The following is a 20636-nucleotide window of genomic DNA, read 5'->3' on the forward strand; positions in this document are numbered from 1 at the left end:
TGTAATATTTACTGTTCACTTTGTATTGTTTATTTCACTTTTGTTGATCCATTTCACTATCCTTGGCTATGTAAACATATCTTTCACATGCCAGTAAAGCCCCTTGAATTGAATTGAATCAAGAGAGGGAGAGAAGAAGAAGAAGAAGAGAGAAGAGAAAGAGGGGGAGGAGAGAGAGACAGGGAGGAGGATTCAAGGCCTTCAGGTGAAAGGTATATTTTAGGTTGATCCACTAAATTGTAGTGAATCTGCTGGTGTAGCTCACTGATCTGTAGGCTATTTAGAAAAGCAGAGCTTAGCCATTCCCCTGCCCCAGTTCCGGGAGCAATAGGCTTTACTGTACAAGTGTAAATCTGAAAACTTTTTTGTGTTTTCTGTTTTCTTCTAATGTAAAAATGTGCAACACATATACAGTAGCTTTATTACACACACACACACACACACACACACAAATGCACAACCTCACAAGCATACACACAAGTCATGCCAGTCTACTTTATGAAAACTATCCCATCATATGTACAAAAAGGGAATGTTGATAAATTAATTATAATAAATAAATTAGCCTAAAATGTAGGACATGGGCTACTGTTGACTTGGCCTCAGAATAACATAATATTTTTTGGTAATTAAAACTGGTGATGTACAGTGTGACATAACAACAGTATCTGTCACACTCCGTCCGGATGGTCTCTCGCGTTAAACAACGTATCATCCAATCAGATGCCTCAGTTTGGAGAAACACGGCCGGGGCGGGACGTCACACCAGCCGCTCTAGTCATCCACTGGTCGATGGGCACTGAGCCCATGATTTTCTGACCAATCACAGGCGTCATTCGATCTGACGACTTTTTTTCGGTAGAAGGGGGCCGGCTGCTCTATAGCTCAGCGGCTCAACGTTTGAATGGAGAAAATATTGCCAGGTTTTACGCGCACTTGGGTGGAATAAGCACACGATACAAGAAAGCATCATCGGCGTACCTGTGGTCAAAAGATAAAACATGGATATCGTAAAATCGTTAGGACACCCGGAGGAAATATTCAACCTGTTCAAGTTTAAAATGGGGGGCTGTCGCACTGTGATGCCCAAGTTGGACTATGTGAGTAGCTATCTGCTCTAAACCCCTCGAGTATTGCCTACCTGTAACCTAGGCCAAGGCACGACTCGCTATTGTCGTTTGTTATACATTTTGGAATAGCATAGACCTACACAACATAATGTGCGCGCTAACAGTGCCAGTCTGTATCCATGCATCACTTCAACATTGGCCCACTTGCATTTTCTACACAACAATGCTTCCAGCTTCATCAAATGCTTATACACATTCTACAGGAGCAATGGTACAGTAGTAACAGTAATAGGTTACCTAGTCAACTAACTACCTGAATGAACTAGAAGGGTAGCCTATTCTAACTCTATGTTTGTATTGTGTTGGCCTAGAATAAATAATAGATGCGCAGTTCAGAGAGAAGGATAACCATTGACTTAATGGCTGGGATTTGCGTTATATAATAGCCTTTGTGGGTTCATTCCGGGAGCAGATGCTGTGCGAGTGTTTGTTTGACGGCGCGGGTAATGGCTGATTTCCGACACTTTAAACACCGCTTTGACCTGGAATGATGATAGTTGAATGTCCAGTGGTGGAAAAAGTTTAAGGTAAAGATACCTTAATAGAAAATGACTCACGTAAAAGTCACCCAGTAAAATAGTACTTGAGTAAAAATCTATAAGTATTTGGTTTTAAATATACTTAAGTATCAAAAGTAAAAGCAAAAAAATAAAATAAAAAAATAAATCCTTATATTAAGCAAACCAGACAGCACCATTTTTTAAATATACGGATATCCAGGGTCACACTGCAACACTCAGACATCATTTACAAACAAAGCATTTGTGTTTCGTGAGTCTGCTAGATCAGAGGCAGTAGGGATGACCAGGGATGTTCTCTTGATATGTGTGCAAATTGGACCATTTTCTGTCCTGCTAAGCATTCAAAATGTAACGAGTACTTCTGTGTTTCAGGGAAAATGTACATAAAAAGTACAGAATTTTGAAGTAAAGTAAAAGTTGTCAAAATATAAATAGTAAAGTACAGATACCCCCAAAAACCTGTATTTATTTTATTGAACCTTTATTTAACTAGGCAAGTCAGTTAAGAACACATTCTTATTGACAATGACGGCCCCGGTCAAACCTAACCCGGACTTTAAAGTATTTTTACGTAAGTACTTTACACCACTGTGAATGTCCAGTAGGATTTCCCTTTATGATGGATGAATGACACTATCATAACGTTATAGCCAAATAGAGAGTATTTTATGACGAGAGCTAGCTTTGAAATAAGACACTTCAGGTGTCAATTAAAGGGGGGCGATATTCTTGAATCAAGAGTCCAGTTACATGTGAAAGCGCGTGGTGGCTTCCCCTGGCTAGTGCACGATGGTGTGCGTCTGAGTTCAGAGCAGTCTGCCAGTCCACGATGGGCATAATGCAGGGATTATCAACTAGATTCGGCCGCTGGACGATTTTTTTTGAGTGGATGGTCAGTGTCCAGAACATAATTACAAATCATTTGTAAACTGCAAATTGACCGCAAGACGCCCAAACGGATATAATATGTAACTAAAACACAATCATTTCAAACCTTGCTTACATTTGTATACGATCCCATACTGTTTATCTCTCTATTATGCGTGGGAATACTTTGGAACAGGTTTCCAAAATTGAAATCACTTGGAGCTGATTTGCTGGTGTTTTTACAGTATTTTATGTCCAACAATATAATCCTTTTATATACATATATATATAAAATGTATTTTGCTCAGAAAGCTTGGGGGCCAAATAAAATCAGGCCCGCGGGCCGCCAGTTGGGGAACCCTGGCATAATATAACCACTTTGGGGAACCCTGGCATAATATAACCACTTTGTTTTTGCTACTGTCTGCCACTAGATGACAGTACAGCATCATCTGTCAGTCAGCTCAACATTTCCCCATGTTCATGCGTTTTGCAATGTTGAGAAAATTGTTAGAGGAAATTGTAGGCAAGCAACTTCTTATGCGTCAGTGGGTTGGCCATATAAACCTACGCAATTCAAATTACGATTGCAGAGAGAAACACATAGGTTTACACAATAAAACGTTTAGTTATGTGTGAATAATGTGCATGGTCATTATTTGGGGGAATTGATAGGTCTGTGTCCAATGTTTAGCAAACATGGCGTATAGTGTGTTACATGTTGTTGGGGGGGGGGGGGGGGGGGGGGTACTGCTTGCTCTTGCAGAAAACACTGCTGTGTTATGACTGAAGTGGGAGGGGCTCCGATGTCAAACTGCATCACAGCCTACTGCTGCGCTCAATGGGTGCGCCCGTGGACAAATTCTTCGAGGTATGTGGATGGATTTATTACTCTGGTCTGGAGACTGTATAGGCCGTGAGACTTAGGCCGTGAGACTTGTTTAAAGATCACCGACTGACCCCGCCCTGCAAAGTCTATAACTTCCTAAAGTTTTCACCCCGCTACAGAGTAACACGCCATGTCCTCTGCTGAACTGCGCGCACGAATGAATACCACGGATATTAATAATTGGATAGCCAACAATGTTGTCTAAATTGCGCATGGAAGGCTGAGCGTCCATTTTCCTCATATGGCCGGAGCTTGCTGCAAGTGTCCGGTTTCTCTCACGGTGTTCAAGCGATCTCTCTGCGTCACCCCGCGGAGCCCTGGACCCGCTTCACGGTCCCTTCTCTCCGGGGGACGGCTGGGCGAGAGGGGCGTGCAGGAGGGATGTTGGGCCGCCCGCCCCAGCGCTTTGCGGACAGTAGGCGCTTACCGACACCCCGTGTTTCTCTGTTTCTCTTGCCAGGAATCCATGAGTGAGAGCCTGCGGACATGCTACCTCTATCTGAACCAGACCAGTCGCAGTTTCGCCGCTGTTATCCAGGCGCTAGACGGAGAGTTACGGTAAGTTTGCATAACCTTGCCAACTTTGCTCTCCAACCATGCAGGTAAGGGGTGTGTCTCCAGCATGTCGAAGTAAACAAGGAACCATGACAGCTGAATGTCAGCACTTTGACAAATACACGACAAAAATGTGATAGGCTATTGGACCTTGGGAGGATTTTAGGGTATTATTATTGACCCTGGAACAATGGTCAGTTTTGACCTTGAGTTCGCTTATTTACCCATTTTAAATCTGGAAAAGAAACTGATTTTAATATGACAGAAAAGTAGTCTAAACTAGCCTACAAAGTGGCATATGTATAGCCAAGTGCACAAGCTGTAGGCAAGTTGTAGGGCACTACTGTGACTGAACTGATTTGCTTGCGGGGAATTCAATGTAACTGCTTATAATTATATTACAGCCAGCCATATTCCCCTGCAGCAGCACTGTGTCTATTTTATTCCCACCATTCAGTTTACAGAAGTGGCATAGCTGGTTTTAAGTACAAATTGTGTGTTTGTGCGTGTTCCCGAAAGGTTGCTTACCGGTTTTTACAGCTGTCATTCAAATGGCATGAAGTTTCCCTACACATAGGACCTACAGTAGCTAGTTCACACTTTGTTGAGACATGAGTCCCTGCAGTAAAATGAAGCTTCATACCATACTGTACATCACATGTCAAGTGTTACATTAAAGTTCAATATTGGTGTCAGCCCTTTCCCGAATGCCGGGATTGGTGTCAGCCTTTGCCTGATCACTTTGTAACAGTTAGGTTTTCAGTGTGCCGGTCCTAACATTTTCAACACAAATGAATCACTCACATCTATTTGTATTGAAATCAATGGAACCGCGATGATGAGAAACAATTCTGGGGCTCTTCCTGCAAACGTCTCTAGCCTTAATAACACACACGGATTTGAAAGTCAAATGACCCCTGTTGCTATTTAGAAATCGATGAGAGAATGATTTTCCGACGTGAACTAGTAGGAAAAGTCTTAACCTGTTAAAGTGTTGTATTTCCTTCTGTAATCATTTTTCTACTGGTTAACTTCGGCAAATCATATTCTCACAACAATTTCTAAATAGTGACAGGGTTTGGCACACATTTCTGTGATCGTGTGACCCTAAACTCCGTGTGGTATTGAGGCCCTAGATGTTTTTTGTAGGAGCCCCCACATTTTTCTTCCCACCGTGGTCTGGAAAATGACAGGCACGTTCTAATGCTGCGTTCATAACTAAGTGGGAAGGTAGATATTAGTAGTTGTGAAGTCATGACTACCAGTCGTTCTAATGCTGCGTTCATAACTAAGTGGGAAGGTAGATATTAGTAGTTGTGAAGTCATGACTACCAGTTGGATGCATTCACATGTTTTGATCTCGTTGAGAAACGGCGATTGGCTAATGGCCAACAAACTGCATCAACTATAAATAAAAGTACAGCTATCATGCTCCTATTATAGTGTTCAAAAACCATATTAATAGATTGCCTTTTATAAATATGTTTATTGTTGCATTGAACTGACGAAAATGCTGTAATCGAGGTCATTTCCTTAGTAGGTGACGTGAGAGGTCAGCATGTGGGAGAAGTCAAAGCTCGGGGATGATAGTTGAGTTTCCCACCAGTAATTACCAGTTGGAGGGGCATTGAAGTAGATTTTTCCACAGTGTATGTGGTAAATTCGACCTTCCCAATTGGTTATGAACACAGGGGAAGACCTGCCACCAACAGGCGCATATGACAAAAACACTGGTACTAAAGCAAAGATATTGGTCTGTTTTAAGCAATCAATTTTGCATAATTGTGATTACTATAAACATTTACACTATCATCACCAATCCTAGGTGAAAAGGATGTGTATTTCCTGTAAATATTGTGTGGTGAAAATGTTTGTCTGTGTAATGTAGTAACACGTCTGTCCACCATAGGGAATCAGCGTAATATAAAATAATTCAACATGTCAAACTAATTGAATATTTTAAGTTAGGATGATAGTAAATTAAGCACAGTCATAGATTTTTACAATAATTACATATATTTCTTACTACTTTAACTATAGAGCGAGTTTAAAAATACTCCTAAACATAATTTCATTGGGCGCTCTAGACTAGAGCTTCGAATCAAATACATTTTTATTTGTCACGTGCCGAATACAATGAATACCATGAAATTCTTACTTACAAGGCCTTAACCAACAATGCAGTTAAGAAAATATTTACTAAATAAAATGTTAAAAAAGTAACACAATAACAATAATGGGGTACTGGTAGGGAGTCAATGTGCAGGGGTACAGCTTAGTCAAGGTAATTGAGGTAATATGTACATGTAGGTAGGGGTAAAGTGACTATGCATAGATAATAAACAGCGAGTAGCAGCAGTGTAAAAACAAAAGGGGTGCCTGTGCAGCAACCTGAACCTTTGACGTCCCTAGTAAGAGGTGTCTCTCCAGCCTGTCGAAGTAAGGAACCATGACAGCTGAATGGCAGCACTTTGGCACATGCCAGACAAAATTAGATATTGGAACTTGGAGAATTTTAGGTTATTTTTTATTATTGACCCTGGAACATATGGTCAGTAATCAGTTTTGACCTTGAGTTCACTTCCTTACCTCTTTAGGGCTTAAAAACAAACATATTTTGATATGACAGTAAAATAGCCTAAACTTCAAGTGACAAACATACAGTATAGACTGCAAGTGCACAAGCTGTAGGCAAGTTGTAGGGCAGGCCTGCGGTAACTGAACTGATTTTTGGCGGTGGAATTCAATGTAAACTGCTTGTATTGCAGCCAGTTGTACATTGTCTAATCCCACCATTCAGTGTACAGAAGTGACACAGCTGGTTTTAAGAGCAAAGTGTGTGTGTTCCGGAAGGTTGCTTACAGGTTTTTTAAATAATTCAAATGGCATGCAGTTTCCCTACACAGAGGACCTACAGTAGCTAGTTTACACACGAGTCCCCACAGTAAAATGTATTAAGCTTCATACCAAACATCACATGTCAAGTGTTACATTAAAGTTCAATATTGGTGTCTGCCAGCACCTTCCTGAATGCCCAGGGTTGGTGTCAGCCCTTGCCTGCTCACTCTGTAACAGTTAGGTTTTCAGTGAGCAGGTCCTAACCTTCTCAAATAAATTAATTCTTCCCCTGTCCCTTCTTTTTGTCCAGGCATGCGGTGTGTATCTTCTACCTGGTCCTACGGGCCCTTGACACGGTGGAAGATGATATGACCATCCCCCTGGAGAAGAAGGTGCCCATGCTGAATGACTTCCACACATACCTTTACCAGGCCAACTGGTGCTTCACTGAGAGCCACGAGAAGGACAGGCAGGTCCTGGAGGACTTCCCCACGGTCAGTGGAACCGCTGACACTACTGTGTACTATATAACCCTACATAAAGTGTAAACATCTGTTGGTCGCTAAATCCGCCGAGAACTAGGAACATGTAAAAACTATCGCAAGCTCGTCTGAGTGGTTGGCTTCTGACTCCTCACCCGCTAGTTACTTCAAACTGATTCAGTTAGATCTGCCCACTATAGTGTTGTCGGGTTAGAATATTATGTTGAGGCACATTACTGTACACTTTGTCACCACCACACACATGTGGACACATCTGCTTCCATTTGAGGTATTTTACGTGGTTCTAAAAAGGGAGGAACAATACAATCATGAGGACATATTACAAGATACTAAGATAAATACATGTGCAATAATATACAAATCTACTAGCAATGCAGAGAGACTGTAAACATTACATTTTATATATATATTATTTAACTAGGCAAGTCAGTTAAGAACAAATTCTTATTTGCAATGACAACCTACCCCGGCCAAACCTGGACAACGCTGGGCCAATTGTGCACCGCCCTATGGGACTCCCAATCACAGCTGGATGTGATGCAGCCTGGATTAGAACCAGGGACTGCAGTGATGCCTCTTGCACTGAGATGCAGTACCTTAGACCTCTGTGCCAATCGGGAGCCCTTAATATAAGCATATTGGTGAATGCAATGGTATTAACAGGGATATTTACACCCTAGAGCTAAATCTTATTTAGCAGGCCTCTGGTGGCACTATCATAAATAATCACTGCGCATGCGTGGGTGCCCAGAAGGGACCGGAACCTTCTAGATGCTTCCAGAATCTCTATACTGACATGTGCAAATCACTACAGCGGTATGTAGGCTATAAGCATTGCAGCGATAGCATACCAACAATACATACTGCTAATACAATAAGGAGTAGACCTATTGGCATTCTACAAAAACACATAGCAATGATAACCACACTGATAGAAAATAGCATGCACGGGGTACCTACAAACATTCTTCTAATCCAAACATATAGTAGAGCTAGCGTAAGGTGAAGGCTCGCAAACAACACTGTATCTTATCTTCACAGTTACACGATAAGGTAACCATAACTCACTTACACTGAGTATACCAAACATTATGAACACCTTTCTAATATTAAGTTGCACCTCCCCCCTTTGCCCTCAGAACAGCCTCGATTCGACAGGGCATGGACTCTACAAGGTGTCTAGAGCGTTCCACAGGGATGCTGGCCGATGTTGACTCCAATCCTTCCCACAGTTATGTCAAGATGGCTGAATGTCCTTTGGGTGGTGGACCATTCTTGATACACATTCTTGAACTGTTGAGTGTGAAAAACCCAGCAGCGTTGCAGACCATGACACACTCAAACCGGTGTGCCTGGCACCTACTACCATACTCCGTTCAAAGGCACTTAAATCTTTTGTCTTGCCCATTATCCCTCTAAATGGCACACATACACAATCCATGTCTTAATTGTCTGAAGGCTCAAAAATCCTTCTTTAATCCATCTCCTCCCCTTCATCTACACTGATTAAAGTGGATTTAAGTAACATCAATAAGGGATCATAGCTTTCACCTGAGTTCACCTGGTCAGTCTATGTCATGGAAAGAGCAGCTGTTCTTAATGTTTTGTATAATCAGTGTATATTACACCCAATATAATTTCCAACACTTACTTGTCAATGGATGGACAACACTTCAGTTAGGAACAGCATGTGACAGTCTGTCAGCAACACAACTATTTGCTTCTTCTTTTGCAATGGAAAAACATGCACTAACTAGATGTGAGCGGAGCCGTTTTCCTGCAGTGCATCGAAGCTCCCTGATTGGTTGGATGAACAGAGGTCTGAAGGGTGATTGACAGGGCTACATGCCAGTCAGGTGGAATGGGCCTGCCTTTGTTTACATAAGGATTGCATAACACTGTCATGACAATGAAATATGTAGCAGACATCATACAATGGGCATCTGTCATCATGCTATGTGTGTGTATTTAAATTAATCTATTTTCTGTTCAGATTTCCTTGGAGTTCAGGAACCTGGGTCAGGCATACCAGGATGTGATATCGGATATCTGCCACCGCATGGGAGTTGGAATGGCTGAGTTTCTGGAGAAGAAAGTGGGCTCCATGAAGGAGTGGGACCAGGTAAATGTTACCTTAATGTTAGGCAAGCATTATACACGTGTTAGACTAACGGCTCCACATTTGCTGGTTAATAACCTAGTAGAGCTGGGAATTGCCAGGGACATCACGATACAATATTATTACCGTACGTAGGTGGTGATGCAATATGTATTGCAATTCGATACTGTGATTAATTGCGATTCGATGTTCCAAACATTGCTCACCATATGTCTGCTGCAGAGACGAGGGAGCATTAGAAAACAAGTTTTGATCAGTCATGGAAATAAAAGTGCTAAAACCGATTTGCTCCTTATTTAAAAAGAAGATGGAGAACAAACTATGAAGGAAAAATACTGGAGTTTTGGTGCAGGTACAGCCAACAAGCGCAAAAATAATATTGTGATATTGTCAAAACGATAGAATACGATAGATTGTCAAAAATAATGTCCTGATATGTAACTGTATAATTGAAAAATATATATTCTCCCCCCATCACTATAACCTAGTGGTAGTCTGATGTGTGTCGCTATAACCTAGTGGTAGCCTGATGTGTGTCGCTATAACCTAGTGGTAGCCTGATGTGTGTCGCTATAACCTAGTGGTAGCCTGATGTGTGTCGCTATAACCTAGTGGTAGCCTGATGTGTGTCGCTATAACCTAGTGGTAGCCTGATGTGTGTTGCTATAACCTAGTGGTAGCCTGATGTGTGTCGCTATAACCTAGTGGTAGCCTGATGTGTATCAAATGACAAATAGCTTGATGCTACATGAAAGTCACTTAAACCCACTGATTTCTTCACATCACACCAGTCTGTAATAGATTTTTGACTGTTAAATACATGTGTATTAACATTACCCCCTGTGCAGTACTGTCACTATGTGGCAGGGCTGGTGGGTATAGGTCTGTCCCAGCTGTTCTCTGCCTCCCAGCTGGAGGACCCCGAGGTGGGCAAAGACACAGAGCTGGCCAACTCCATGGGCCTGTTCCTCCAGAAGACCAACATCATCAGAGACTACCTGGAGGATATACAGGTGGCGAGGGCCTTCTGGCCACAAGAGGTAACTACACTGTGTGTGTGTGTGTGTGTGCACTGTATGTGTCATTAATAGGGTGTGTGTAGTTAATGTGCGTGTTGCATGTCCCGCTGTAGGCATGGAGTCAGTTTGCATGTCGTCTGGAGGACCTGGCAGAGCCTGACCAGCTGACCTCAGCCCTGTCCTGTCTCAACCTGCTGGTGACAGACGCCCTGCGCCACGTCCCTGATGTCATCACCTATCTGGCACGCCTACGCAACCAGAGCGTCTTCAACTTCTGCGCCATACCACAGGTAAATGCTACCATTGAAATGTTACATTTCAAAGTACATTCCCACTGGAGAAAGCTTCTAGATGCATTTCATTTCAACACGTTTTCACTTTTCATTCCTGGTTGTTTGAGTCAGGATCCTCAGGAAGCATTTCATTTTGCTGTACTGTATGTCTCAATAATGTCCAGGTGATGGCGATAGCGACCCTCTCAGCCTGTTACAACAACCCTCAGGTATTCCAAGGCGTGGTGAAAATCAGGAAGGGTCAAGCCGTCACCCTCATGATGCAAGCCACCAACATGGGTGCCGTGCAAAGCATCATGGCCCAATACAGCCAGGAGGTGTGTGTGTGTGTATCTTTGGGTGTGTCATGTATTCAATTGTGTTTGTTTGTGTTATTGTGCATCTGAGTGTGTGTTCTTACTTTATGTTTGTGAGTTTTCTGATCTCTCTCGCTCTTTCTTTTTCTCTCTCTCTCCAGATGCTACAGAGGGTGTCCTTGACAGATCCATCCCGGGACAAAACCCTGTTTATCCTGGGTGTGATCCAGGAGAGGACTCTCTCCCAAGCCACCCTGGCCTCCCGGACTGCCCACCTCTCCCCCATGTACCTCTCCGCTGCCATGATCCTCGCCGCCCTCAGCTGGCAGTACCTAAGCACTACAGCCGGACAACCTCCCGGCACTGCTGACATGCAGGGCCATTGAGCCCACTCAACCCCCACTAACCCTCACCCTGCACGGGGTGCACGACTGAGATGCTCCCCTCTCTCCTGAGGCCTGGTTCTCCCTCTACCCTGGAGGAATCTTACCCTCCCATTCACCTGTCCTGTTTAACTCACCTGTGATGGTCCGTAGAGGCCTGTACTATGGGAGTCACTGGTAGCAGGGTTGTCTTATTGTGTTTGATAGGGATTTGCAGTAGTCTTACTTTCCGTAACATTATTTTCTAACACACTGGTCATACTCACGTCAGATACACACGGCACATCTCTCTTCCTCATTTGTTTTTTTGGTTTGTTTTTATGTTGATTTTAGTTATTTTGTAACCACAACCCTGGTTTTGTTTGTTACATTTTTTCAACATGTTTTGAAAGGGAGAATTCCAGTAGAGCTATAATGGATTGGTATTTCAATTTTTTTTCAACATTAATTTGAAATGTGAATAGGATTTAGTAAAGTCTTGGACCCATCACACAAACCTAAAGCACACAGCTCACACACATACAGGACATTGAGATTAAGAAACATCAACTAAACCATTGTGCATTTCTTATAGTCGGTTCTTTTGTCTTGGTTTGTAATGTTATTTTCAATAGCAACTAATGACAACACAATGGTTCTGTTTTATGTGTTTTATAAGTGTCTGTCTATCTCTATAGTAAGAACTAAGATGGCTGTACTGTGTTTATGTACAGTATAGCTAAATATTGACACTGTTGTCACATTCAATCATAGTAAACTGGGCACATCTCAATAGTCTAAAGTTGCCTCCTCCCCTCGTATTCTCTACCTCAACTGCACTGATCTGAAAAGACGTAATAGCAAATATTTAACAATATGATAGAAGCCTAGCTTAGCTTTCATCTATATGTCCGTGTCTTTCTCATTGTGGACAAAGGAAACGGAACAAGGAGCGGAAGCCACATTTGTCTTTTGAGACATGCCCAGTGTAAGATGATACAGAGACTGGTAGAAGCGGGACTGCAGCAGAGCACATAGTAGCAGGCTGCTAAGTGTCCTTAACACAGAGCTTTGGTGAGTAGGAAGGCTACAATAGTGTGGTGTATCCTTGTACACAACCAAAGAACACATGAATATTGCTATGTAATGTGATGTTTTAATTTGTATATCATTGAAGAAAGAATAAAAGACAAAATAGTGTTTCTGAATGTTTATTTTTCTGCCTCATCAGTGTCACAAAGATCAATGTTGGTCCTTTGTAAGATAACCCAGTTTTTTTTGGAGATTGACTTTGCTGACAAGACAATGGATGATAGTTTTATAGTTTACAGATGGTAAAATTGTACATTCATTAAAGATGAGTTCAAGTCATGCTAGTTCAAAGTCCTGGGGGAAAATACTGCTAAACCTGATGTCATTTATGTAAGACTGTATATTTTATTTCAAACATTTCATAACTCAAATTGATTGGAAGAAGGTGAATGTTTTTTTTTTCTAAGTTTTCTAACATTGGTTCAATGCAGACATAATTCCAGTGAGTACCTGATGCACATTAACTTTGACTTAAATAAATTGTATCAATCCAAGGAAAACATTTTACAGTTAAAAAAATATATATATATTTTTTTTATTTCACGTTTATAGGCCAGTTGAGAATAAGTTTTCATTTACAACTGCGACCTGGCCAGTAACTTTCAGGCCACTTGTTATCAACCTTTGGAAAGTGCCCTGTTAAAGAGGGTGTCCCTGACAGATCTGTCCCAGGACAAAAACCCTGTGTGGAATATGTGGACAACTACAAATACCTAGGTGTCTGGTTAGACTGTAAACTCTCCTTCCAGACTCACATTAAACATCTCCAAATTAAATGTAGAATCGGCTTCCTATTTCGCAACAAAGCATCCTTCATTCATGCTGCCAAACATACCCTCATAAAACTTACCATCCTACCGATCCTCGACTTCGGCTATGTCATCTATAAAATAGCCTCCAACACTCTACTCAACAAATTGGATGCAGTCTATCACATTGCCATCCGTTTTGTCACCAAAGCCCCATATATTACCCACCACTGCGACCTGTACGCTCTCGTTGGCTGGCCATCGCTTCATACTCATCGCCAAACCCATTGGTTCCAGGTCATCTACAAGTTTCTGCTAGGTAAAGCCCCGCCTTATCTCAGCTCACTGGTTACCATAGCTACACCCCCGCCTCCTGACTTAAAGGACCAGTAAAAAGTTTGGTCACACCTACTCATTCTAGGGTTTTTCTTTATTTTTACTATTTTCTACATTGTAGAATAATAGTGAAGACATCAACACTATGAAATAACACATATCATATGGAATCATGTAGTAACCAAAAAAGCGTTAAACAAATCAAAATATATTTTATATTTGAGATTCTTCAAAGTAGCCACCCTTTGCCTTGATGACAGCTTTACACACTCTTGGCATTCTCTCAACCAGCTTCACGTGGAATACTTTTCCAACACTAGTCCCTTTAAATAACGCCACTTTAATCATGTTTACATAGAGGTATCACTAGTCACTTTAAATAACGGCACTTTAATAATGTTTACATTATCCTACATTACTCATCTCATATGTATATACTGTATTCTACACCATCTACTGCATCTTGCCTATGCCGCACACCATTTTTCATCCATATATTTATATGTACATATTCTTATCCATCCCTTTACATTTGTGTGTATTTGTGTGTATAAGGTAGTTGTTTTGTTTTATTTTGATTTGATTTGAGATAATGCCAAGAGTGTGCAAAGCTGTCATCAAGGCAAAGGGTGGCTACTTTGAAGAATCTCTTGACTTTATTTTAGGAAATACTTTCTAACACTTATTTTTCTTAGAACTGCATTGCTGGTTAAGGGCTTGTAAGCGAGCATTTCACTGTAAGGTCTATCTATACCTGTTGTATTTGGCTCATGTGACAAATAACATTTGATTTGATTTTTGATACAGAGACTGGTAGAAATGGGACTGCAGCAGAGCACACAGTAGCAGGCTGCTAAGTGTCCTTAACACAGAGCTTTGGTGAGTAGGAAGGCTGCAGTAATGTGGTGTATCCTTGTACACAACCAAAGAAGACATGACTATTTCTATATAATGTGTGTTTTTCATTTGTACAAAATTGAACAAATAATAAAAGACTCCAAATAAAGTGTTTCTGAATGTTTTCTTTTCTGCCTCATCAGTGTCACAAAGATCAATGTTGGCCCTTTGTAAATTAACCCTGTTTTTTTGGACATAGACTTTGCTGACAAGACAATGGATGATAGTTTTATAGTTTACAGACAGTAAAATTGTACACTCATTTAAGACGAGCTGAAGTCATGCTAGTTCAAAGTCCTGGGGGAAAAGACTGCTAAAACAGTGATTTTCATTTATGTAAGACTGTACATTCTATTTCAAACATAACTCAAACTGAATGGAAGAAAGGGAATGTTTTTTTCTTACAGTTTTCTAACATTGTTGCAGACATAACTAACTTTGACTTTCATAAATGGTATCAATCCAAGCAAAACATTTTACAATGACTTTCAGGGCACTTGTTATCCACCTTTGGAAATAGCCTTCGCCACAATCATGTGATATTTATGCCAGGGCAAAAGACTGGACTGGTCATGTGACAGTAATCCAGGCTCCTTTAAAACAGGAGAGTCTGCAGAGATTCAGAATCAGAGAAGAACTGACAGACTACTGATTAACTGTCTGAGGATCTTCTACCACACAAACCATACAGGTAGATATGTTTTCTTCTGGTTTGTTATTTTAACTGGGTATTTCTCTAGATGCCAGTATTTGTGAGGTAGACTTGTATTGGTATGAAAGAACGAGCCATAGTTAATTTTCCAGAGCCTATCACTGAAAGAAGAGGGAGGGTTTTTGAATTGAATTGATTGTGCTATTATCAACTCTAGTATTTGCAATAGCGACACGTTAATGTTTTAAAGAGTGTTCATTTGACGTCAGAGGAATGATACAGTTTATACTGTAGTATCTGTCGTGTATTATTACTAATAAATACTGTGTATATTTGAACCAGCAATTTTGGGGTTTGGGTCCTGGATGCTGATTGAATGAAACAGCATTTTAGCCGTGTGTGTATATCAGACAAAATACCTTGGGTATGAAGCAAAAAAACTTGTTTACTGTTCTAATGACGTTGGTAACCAGTGTATAATAGCAATAAGGGGGGTTTGTGGTATATGGCCAATAAATCAAGGCTAAGTGTAACGATGTGCACTGAGAATCGGGAAGCAAGTTCAGGGAGTGTTTTAATAACAGAAACAATCACCACAAACACACTGACATGAAAACAGAGATAATAACACCTGAGGAAAGAACCAAGGGGAGGGACAGATATAGGGAAGATAATCAAGGAGGGGATGGAGTCCAGGTGAGTGTCATGAGGCGCAGGTGCGCAAGACGATGGTGACAGGTGTGCGGGATAATCAGCAGCCTGATGACCTAGAGGTCAGAGAGGGAGTATACGTGACACTAAGGGCTGAATCTAGTCGCTTATGATAGCAAAATGTGTAGAATTGCAGAACATTTGCTATAAAACTGCAACATTTTCTCTCACCCTCATGGGTGAACAAAAGCATGAGATGAGCTAAAAAACAGCATTTTTCTCTTTGCACCATGGCAAAATGTGTTGAAATGCAGTAAGCCTATTTATTTATTTTCTTTTTTCCCTTTTTTTTCTCCCCCCCAAAACAAAAATAGAGCCCCAAATGCGGTTGCCCTGCCCCCTTCAGTCCTTTTTGCTTAAACAGCCTGCAGTAAGGCCACTTATTTAAAGCTCTTGTTAATAAGTAACCATGGAACTCAAGGTACATTTTCACTCTCACTTCCACCTCTGCAGCTCTAGTGGTCCACTGGGAGGAGGCTGCCTTGTGACAGGTGCTGAGCTGCAACCTCAAACTCTATTCTTACACCCAGTAGACAAAGAGTAGCCTACATCACGGTTTGAAATACAAAAGTTAAGTCATGTTGTCTCCTGTCCACCTCCAGGATGTGTCGTCTGGCCCTCCTGTGTCTTCTCTCGGCCCTGTCTGTTAGCTGGGCTAAGCCCCGCCTCCCTCTACTGTCTCCTGAGATGGTTCAGTACATCAACAACGCAGACACCACATGGACGGTAAGTCCTACCAGGTCTTCCTGTTATAGCAGATGAGATAATGTTATAATTATAGATAGATAATAATCTAACTCATTCAAATATAATAAATAAACCCAGTCTATGCAAATGTTCTCTTTGAAATCTTTCCACCGATCTTCATCTCTCCATATTCTCTCACTCCTTTTTTTTTTTTTTACATCTCCCCAGGCTGGCCAGAACTTCCACAATGTTGACATCAGTTATGTGAAGAGTTTGTGTGGAACCCTGCTGAAGGGACCCAGGCTGCCAGAGCTGTGAGTGTGTGTGTTTGTCTGTATGGATTGACCAAAATGGACCCAATTCATACTGTTCTCATATTAATGCCACCCTACACATGCAGGCCAACGTAAGTTATAAAAGCCCAAGTTTGTTCCTCTTCTCTCTCCACAGGGTGCAGTCTGAGGACATGAGTCTGCCAGACAGCTTTGACGCACGGCTGCAGTGGCCCAACTGTCCCACCATCAAAGAGATCAGAGACCAGGGATCCTGTGGCTCCTGCTGGGTAAGACGGTGGATGGATGGAGAGGAATGGAGGAAAATATTAGGGAAAAAGAGGAGTAAGGAGGAGAATAGTAGCCTTTAAAAGGGGCCTAACTGCTGTGTTAGTGCGATAGGAGACGGCGATAGAGGAGAATAACTCTTCTCAAAGCTTAGTAGCTATGACTGAGTAGCTGTGCCTCCTAAACATTCTCTCCCATGCATTTCCAACTCACAGGCCTTTGGGGCAGCTGAGGCCATCTCCGACAGGTATTGTATCCATAGCAATGGCAAGGTCTCCCTGGAGATCTCAGCTGAGGATCTGCTGTCATGCTGTGATGCCTGTGGCATGGGGTGAGTGTGTGTTTGGCTTTAAGTATAGCAGGTTTAGCTTATTCTCATTATATACTGAGTGTACAAAACATTAAGGAAACCTCCCTAATATTGAGTTGCAGCCTCTCCTTTTGCCCTCAGCCTCAATTCGTTGGGGCATGTACTCTACAAGGTGTCGCAAGCATTCCACCGAGATGCTGGCCCATGTTGACTGCAATGCTTCCCAAGTTGTGTAAAGTTGGCCAGATGGCCATCAATAAGGGATCATAACTTTCACCTGTTCAGTCTGTCATGGAAAGAGTAGGTGTTCTTAATGTTTGTACACACAGTGTATATTACAGCCAATAGCAGTGTATGTGATAGGTCATGACACCATGACATTGTAAGCAAGCTCACATGGCCTGACTGAGGGGTGTGTGTGTAGGTGTATGGGGGGCTTCCCATCAGCTGCCTGGGACTACTGGGCTGAGTCTGGGCTGGTTACAGGGGGGCTCTACGGATCCAATATAGGTGAGTTCTGGATGGCACTGGCATTGTGAAACCTACAATATAGATGTAATATAAATGTCAGCAGTGGACTATATTGTTGGCTTTCTAGAGGATAAAATTACATCCTTAGTGACTGTGTCTCATACAGGCTGTAGACCTTACAGCATCGCTCCGTGTGAGCATCACGTGAACGGAACACGCCCCCCCTGCACAGGTGAGGGGGACACGCCTAAGTGTGTGTCCGAGTGCAATGCTGGATACACCCCCTCCTACAAGAAGGACAAACGCTTCGGTAAGAGACCTCACTGTGTACTAACGTTGAATATAACCTCAGACTTAAACAATGCTGTACGAGTGTATCTAAATTACTTCCAAGCTAAATCTGGTGTCACATTATCACGTTTGAAAGTATTTCGTCTTAAATATACTTCAATATCAAAAGAAAATGTAATTGCTCAAATATACTTAAGTATCAAAAACAAAAGTATAAATGTTCCTTATATTAAGCAAACCAGATGGCAGCATTTTTTTCATTTTTTTTCATTTACATGACAGCCTGGTGCACAGTCCAACACTCAGACATTATTTACAAATGAAGCATTTGTGTTTAGTGAGTCTGCCAGATCAGAGGCAGTAGGGATAACCAAGGATGTTATCTTAATAAGTGTGTGAATTGGACCACTTTCCTCTCTTGCTAAGCATTCAAAATGTAACAAGTACTTTTGGGTGTCAGGGAACATGTATGGAGTAAAAAGTACATTATTTTCTTTAGGAATGTAGTAAAGTAAAAGTTGCCAAAAATATAAATAGTAATGCACATATACCTGCAAAAAACTACTTAAGTAGTACTTTAAAGTATTTTTTACTTAAGTACTTTACACCACTTCTCAACTGTGTACCTCCTCAGTGTGTTGACCACTCTGTCGCCCCCTGTAGGAAAGCAGACGTACAGCGTTCCCCCGAAGGAACAGCAGATCATGACTGAGCTCTATAAGAACGGCCCAGTGGAGGCAGCCTTCTCTGTCTATGAAGACTTCCTCCTTTACAAGACCGGTGAGACTTTTTTTTCTTCTCTCTCACACACATATCCGCACAGACACACACCCACTCACACACAGGCACACAAACTCCATAGTCTATGCATGCACTCACAGATCTGACATGTTCTGACAGGTTGTACACTCCCAAGGGGTCACTTTATCTCTGTTCTATGTTGCCAGGTGTGTACCAGCATGTGACTGGACAGATGCTGGGGGGTCATGCCATCAAGATCCTGGGCTGGGGAAAGGAGAATAACACCCCCTACTGGCTGGTTGCCAACTCCTGGAACACAGACTGGGGTGACAATGGTGAGGGTGGCTAACAGCAGACACCATTGCATACCACTGTCACTTTGACTCAATATTCTTATTTTGCTTTGTATAGATGGACATTTCAATATCTTCATGTGTAATACTGTTGGTGTGACATGCTGTATAATGGTGTGCTATGATACCGTCGGCCTAATGTATGACTCATCTGTATTGGTTCTCTTTGAAGGGTTCTTCAAGATCCTGCGGGGAAAGGACGAGTGTGGCATCGAATCAGAGATAGTGGCGGGGATACCCCGGCTTTAAAGAGATATTTTAAGGCTGTGTTCAGAGGGTGCTCTCGATGGCATATCCACCACCCTGCCTCCTAATTCAAAGCGAGGGTGTCCTGCATAATCCTCAGTATGGATGTCTGGGTTTCATAACGGATCCGTTTTAAATTGTAGATTCATTCTATGCTCTTAGGGTTGGTTTCCCAGACTCAGGCTAAGCCTAGTCCTGGACTAAAGGCTATTTCAATGGAGATTGTATATGTACCATGCTTTTGACTAGGCTTAATCTGTGTATGTGAAACCGGACTTTTATGATTGTAATATTTAAAAGCTACTCATAAACTGCTTATGTTGTTGAATTCTGCTTTAGTTGTCATTTTCTCTACTTTCTCTATATTGACAGGTGCAATATTCAACTTGGGTATTTCTTCATTGATAAGCATTCACAAAAAGTGTAGAATACACAACAATTTAATATGTTGTAATTGTTATTAACACAGGAAATACAAATTAGGGCCTCAAATCCTGATTTGACCCTTAACCCAAACAGTTGGGGGAGCTATTACCTGCCATCACCAAATCCTCACCCAATTGATCCCACTACCAATTACGGTATGACTGAGGAAGAAAAACCCACCATTATATTGCACTAATTAGATAAAGCAATTATCATAATACAATGTTTACATTTTGAAAAGAGAAAAATGTAAGCTTGAGCAGATAGAGTATACAAAACATTAGGAACACCTGCTCTTTCCATGACAGATTGATCAGGTGAAAGCTATGATCACTTATTGATGTCACTTGCTAAATCCACTTCAATCAGTGTAGATGAATGGGAGGAGACAGGTTAAAGAAGGATTGTTAAGCTTTGAGACATAGATTGTGTATGTGTGCCATTGAGGGTGAATGGCCAAGATAAAATATTAGTAGATGCCAGGTGCACCGGTTTCTATCAAGAACAGCAACGCTGCTGAGTTTTCATGCGCAAGTTTCCTGTGTTTTTAAGAATGGTCCACCACCTAAAGGACATCCAGCCAATTTGACACAACTGTGGGAAGCATTGGCGTCAACATGGACCAGCATCCCTGTGGAATGCTTTTGACACCTTGTAGAGTCCATGCCCTGACGAATTGAGGCTGTTCCCGAGGGCAAAAGGGGAGGTGCAACTCAATATTA

At 41.7% G+C, this 20636-nt stretch overlaps 2 protein-coding genes across 3 annotated transcripts; both read left to right on the top strand.

Moving 5' to 3' along the window:
- The first annotated feature begins 1001 nt into the window (after positions 1 to 1001).
- Positions 1002 to 12600, top strand: fdft1 (farnesyl-diphosphate farnesyltransferase 1). Of its 2 annotated transcripts, none has more exons than XM_038962250.1 (8): positions 1002 to 1100; positions 3868 to 3965; positions 7111 to 7294; positions 9297 to 9425; positions 10271 to 10462; positions 10555 to 10731; positions 10899 to 11051; positions 11192 to 12600. In XM_038962250.1, exons 1-8 carry the CDS (start codon positions 1002 to 1004, stop codon positions 11414 to 11416), a joined length of 1257 nt encoding a protein of 418 aa, XP_038818178.1. In that variant the 3' UTR covers positions 11417 to 12600. The 2 variants fall into 2 exon arrangements, with proteins under 2 accessions (XP_038818178.1, XP_038818179.1); XM_038962251.1 differs by lacking the exon at positions 1002 to 1100 and adding an exon at positions 3289 to 3389.
- Positions 12601 to 16378: 3778 nt separating this feature from the next.
- Positions 16379 to 19933, top strand: ctsbb (cathepsin Bb). The gene is made up of 9 exons (XM_038962252.1): positions 16379 to 16555; positions 16745 to 16830; positions 16967 to 17078; positions 17292 to 17407; positions 17811 to 17896; positions 18024 to 18167; positions 18812 to 18928; positions 19096 to 19224; positions 19415 to 19933. The coding sequence occupies exons 1-9, from the start codon at positions 16433 to 16435 to the stop codon at positions 19489 to 19491; spliced, it is 990 nt and encodes a 329-aa protein (XP_038818180.1). The 5' UTR covers positions 16379 to 16432; the 3' UTR covers positions 19492 to 19933.
- Positions 19934 to 20636: the final 703 nt, after the last annotated feature.

Source organism: Salvelinus namaycush, chromosome 24 (assembly GCF_016432855.1).
Source record: "Salvelinus namaycush isolate Seneca chromosome 24, SaNama_1.0, whole genome shotgun sequence".
Taxonomy (NCBI): Eukaryota; Metazoa; Chordata; class Actinopteri; order Salmoniformes; family Salmonidae; genus Salvelinus; species Salvelinus namaycush.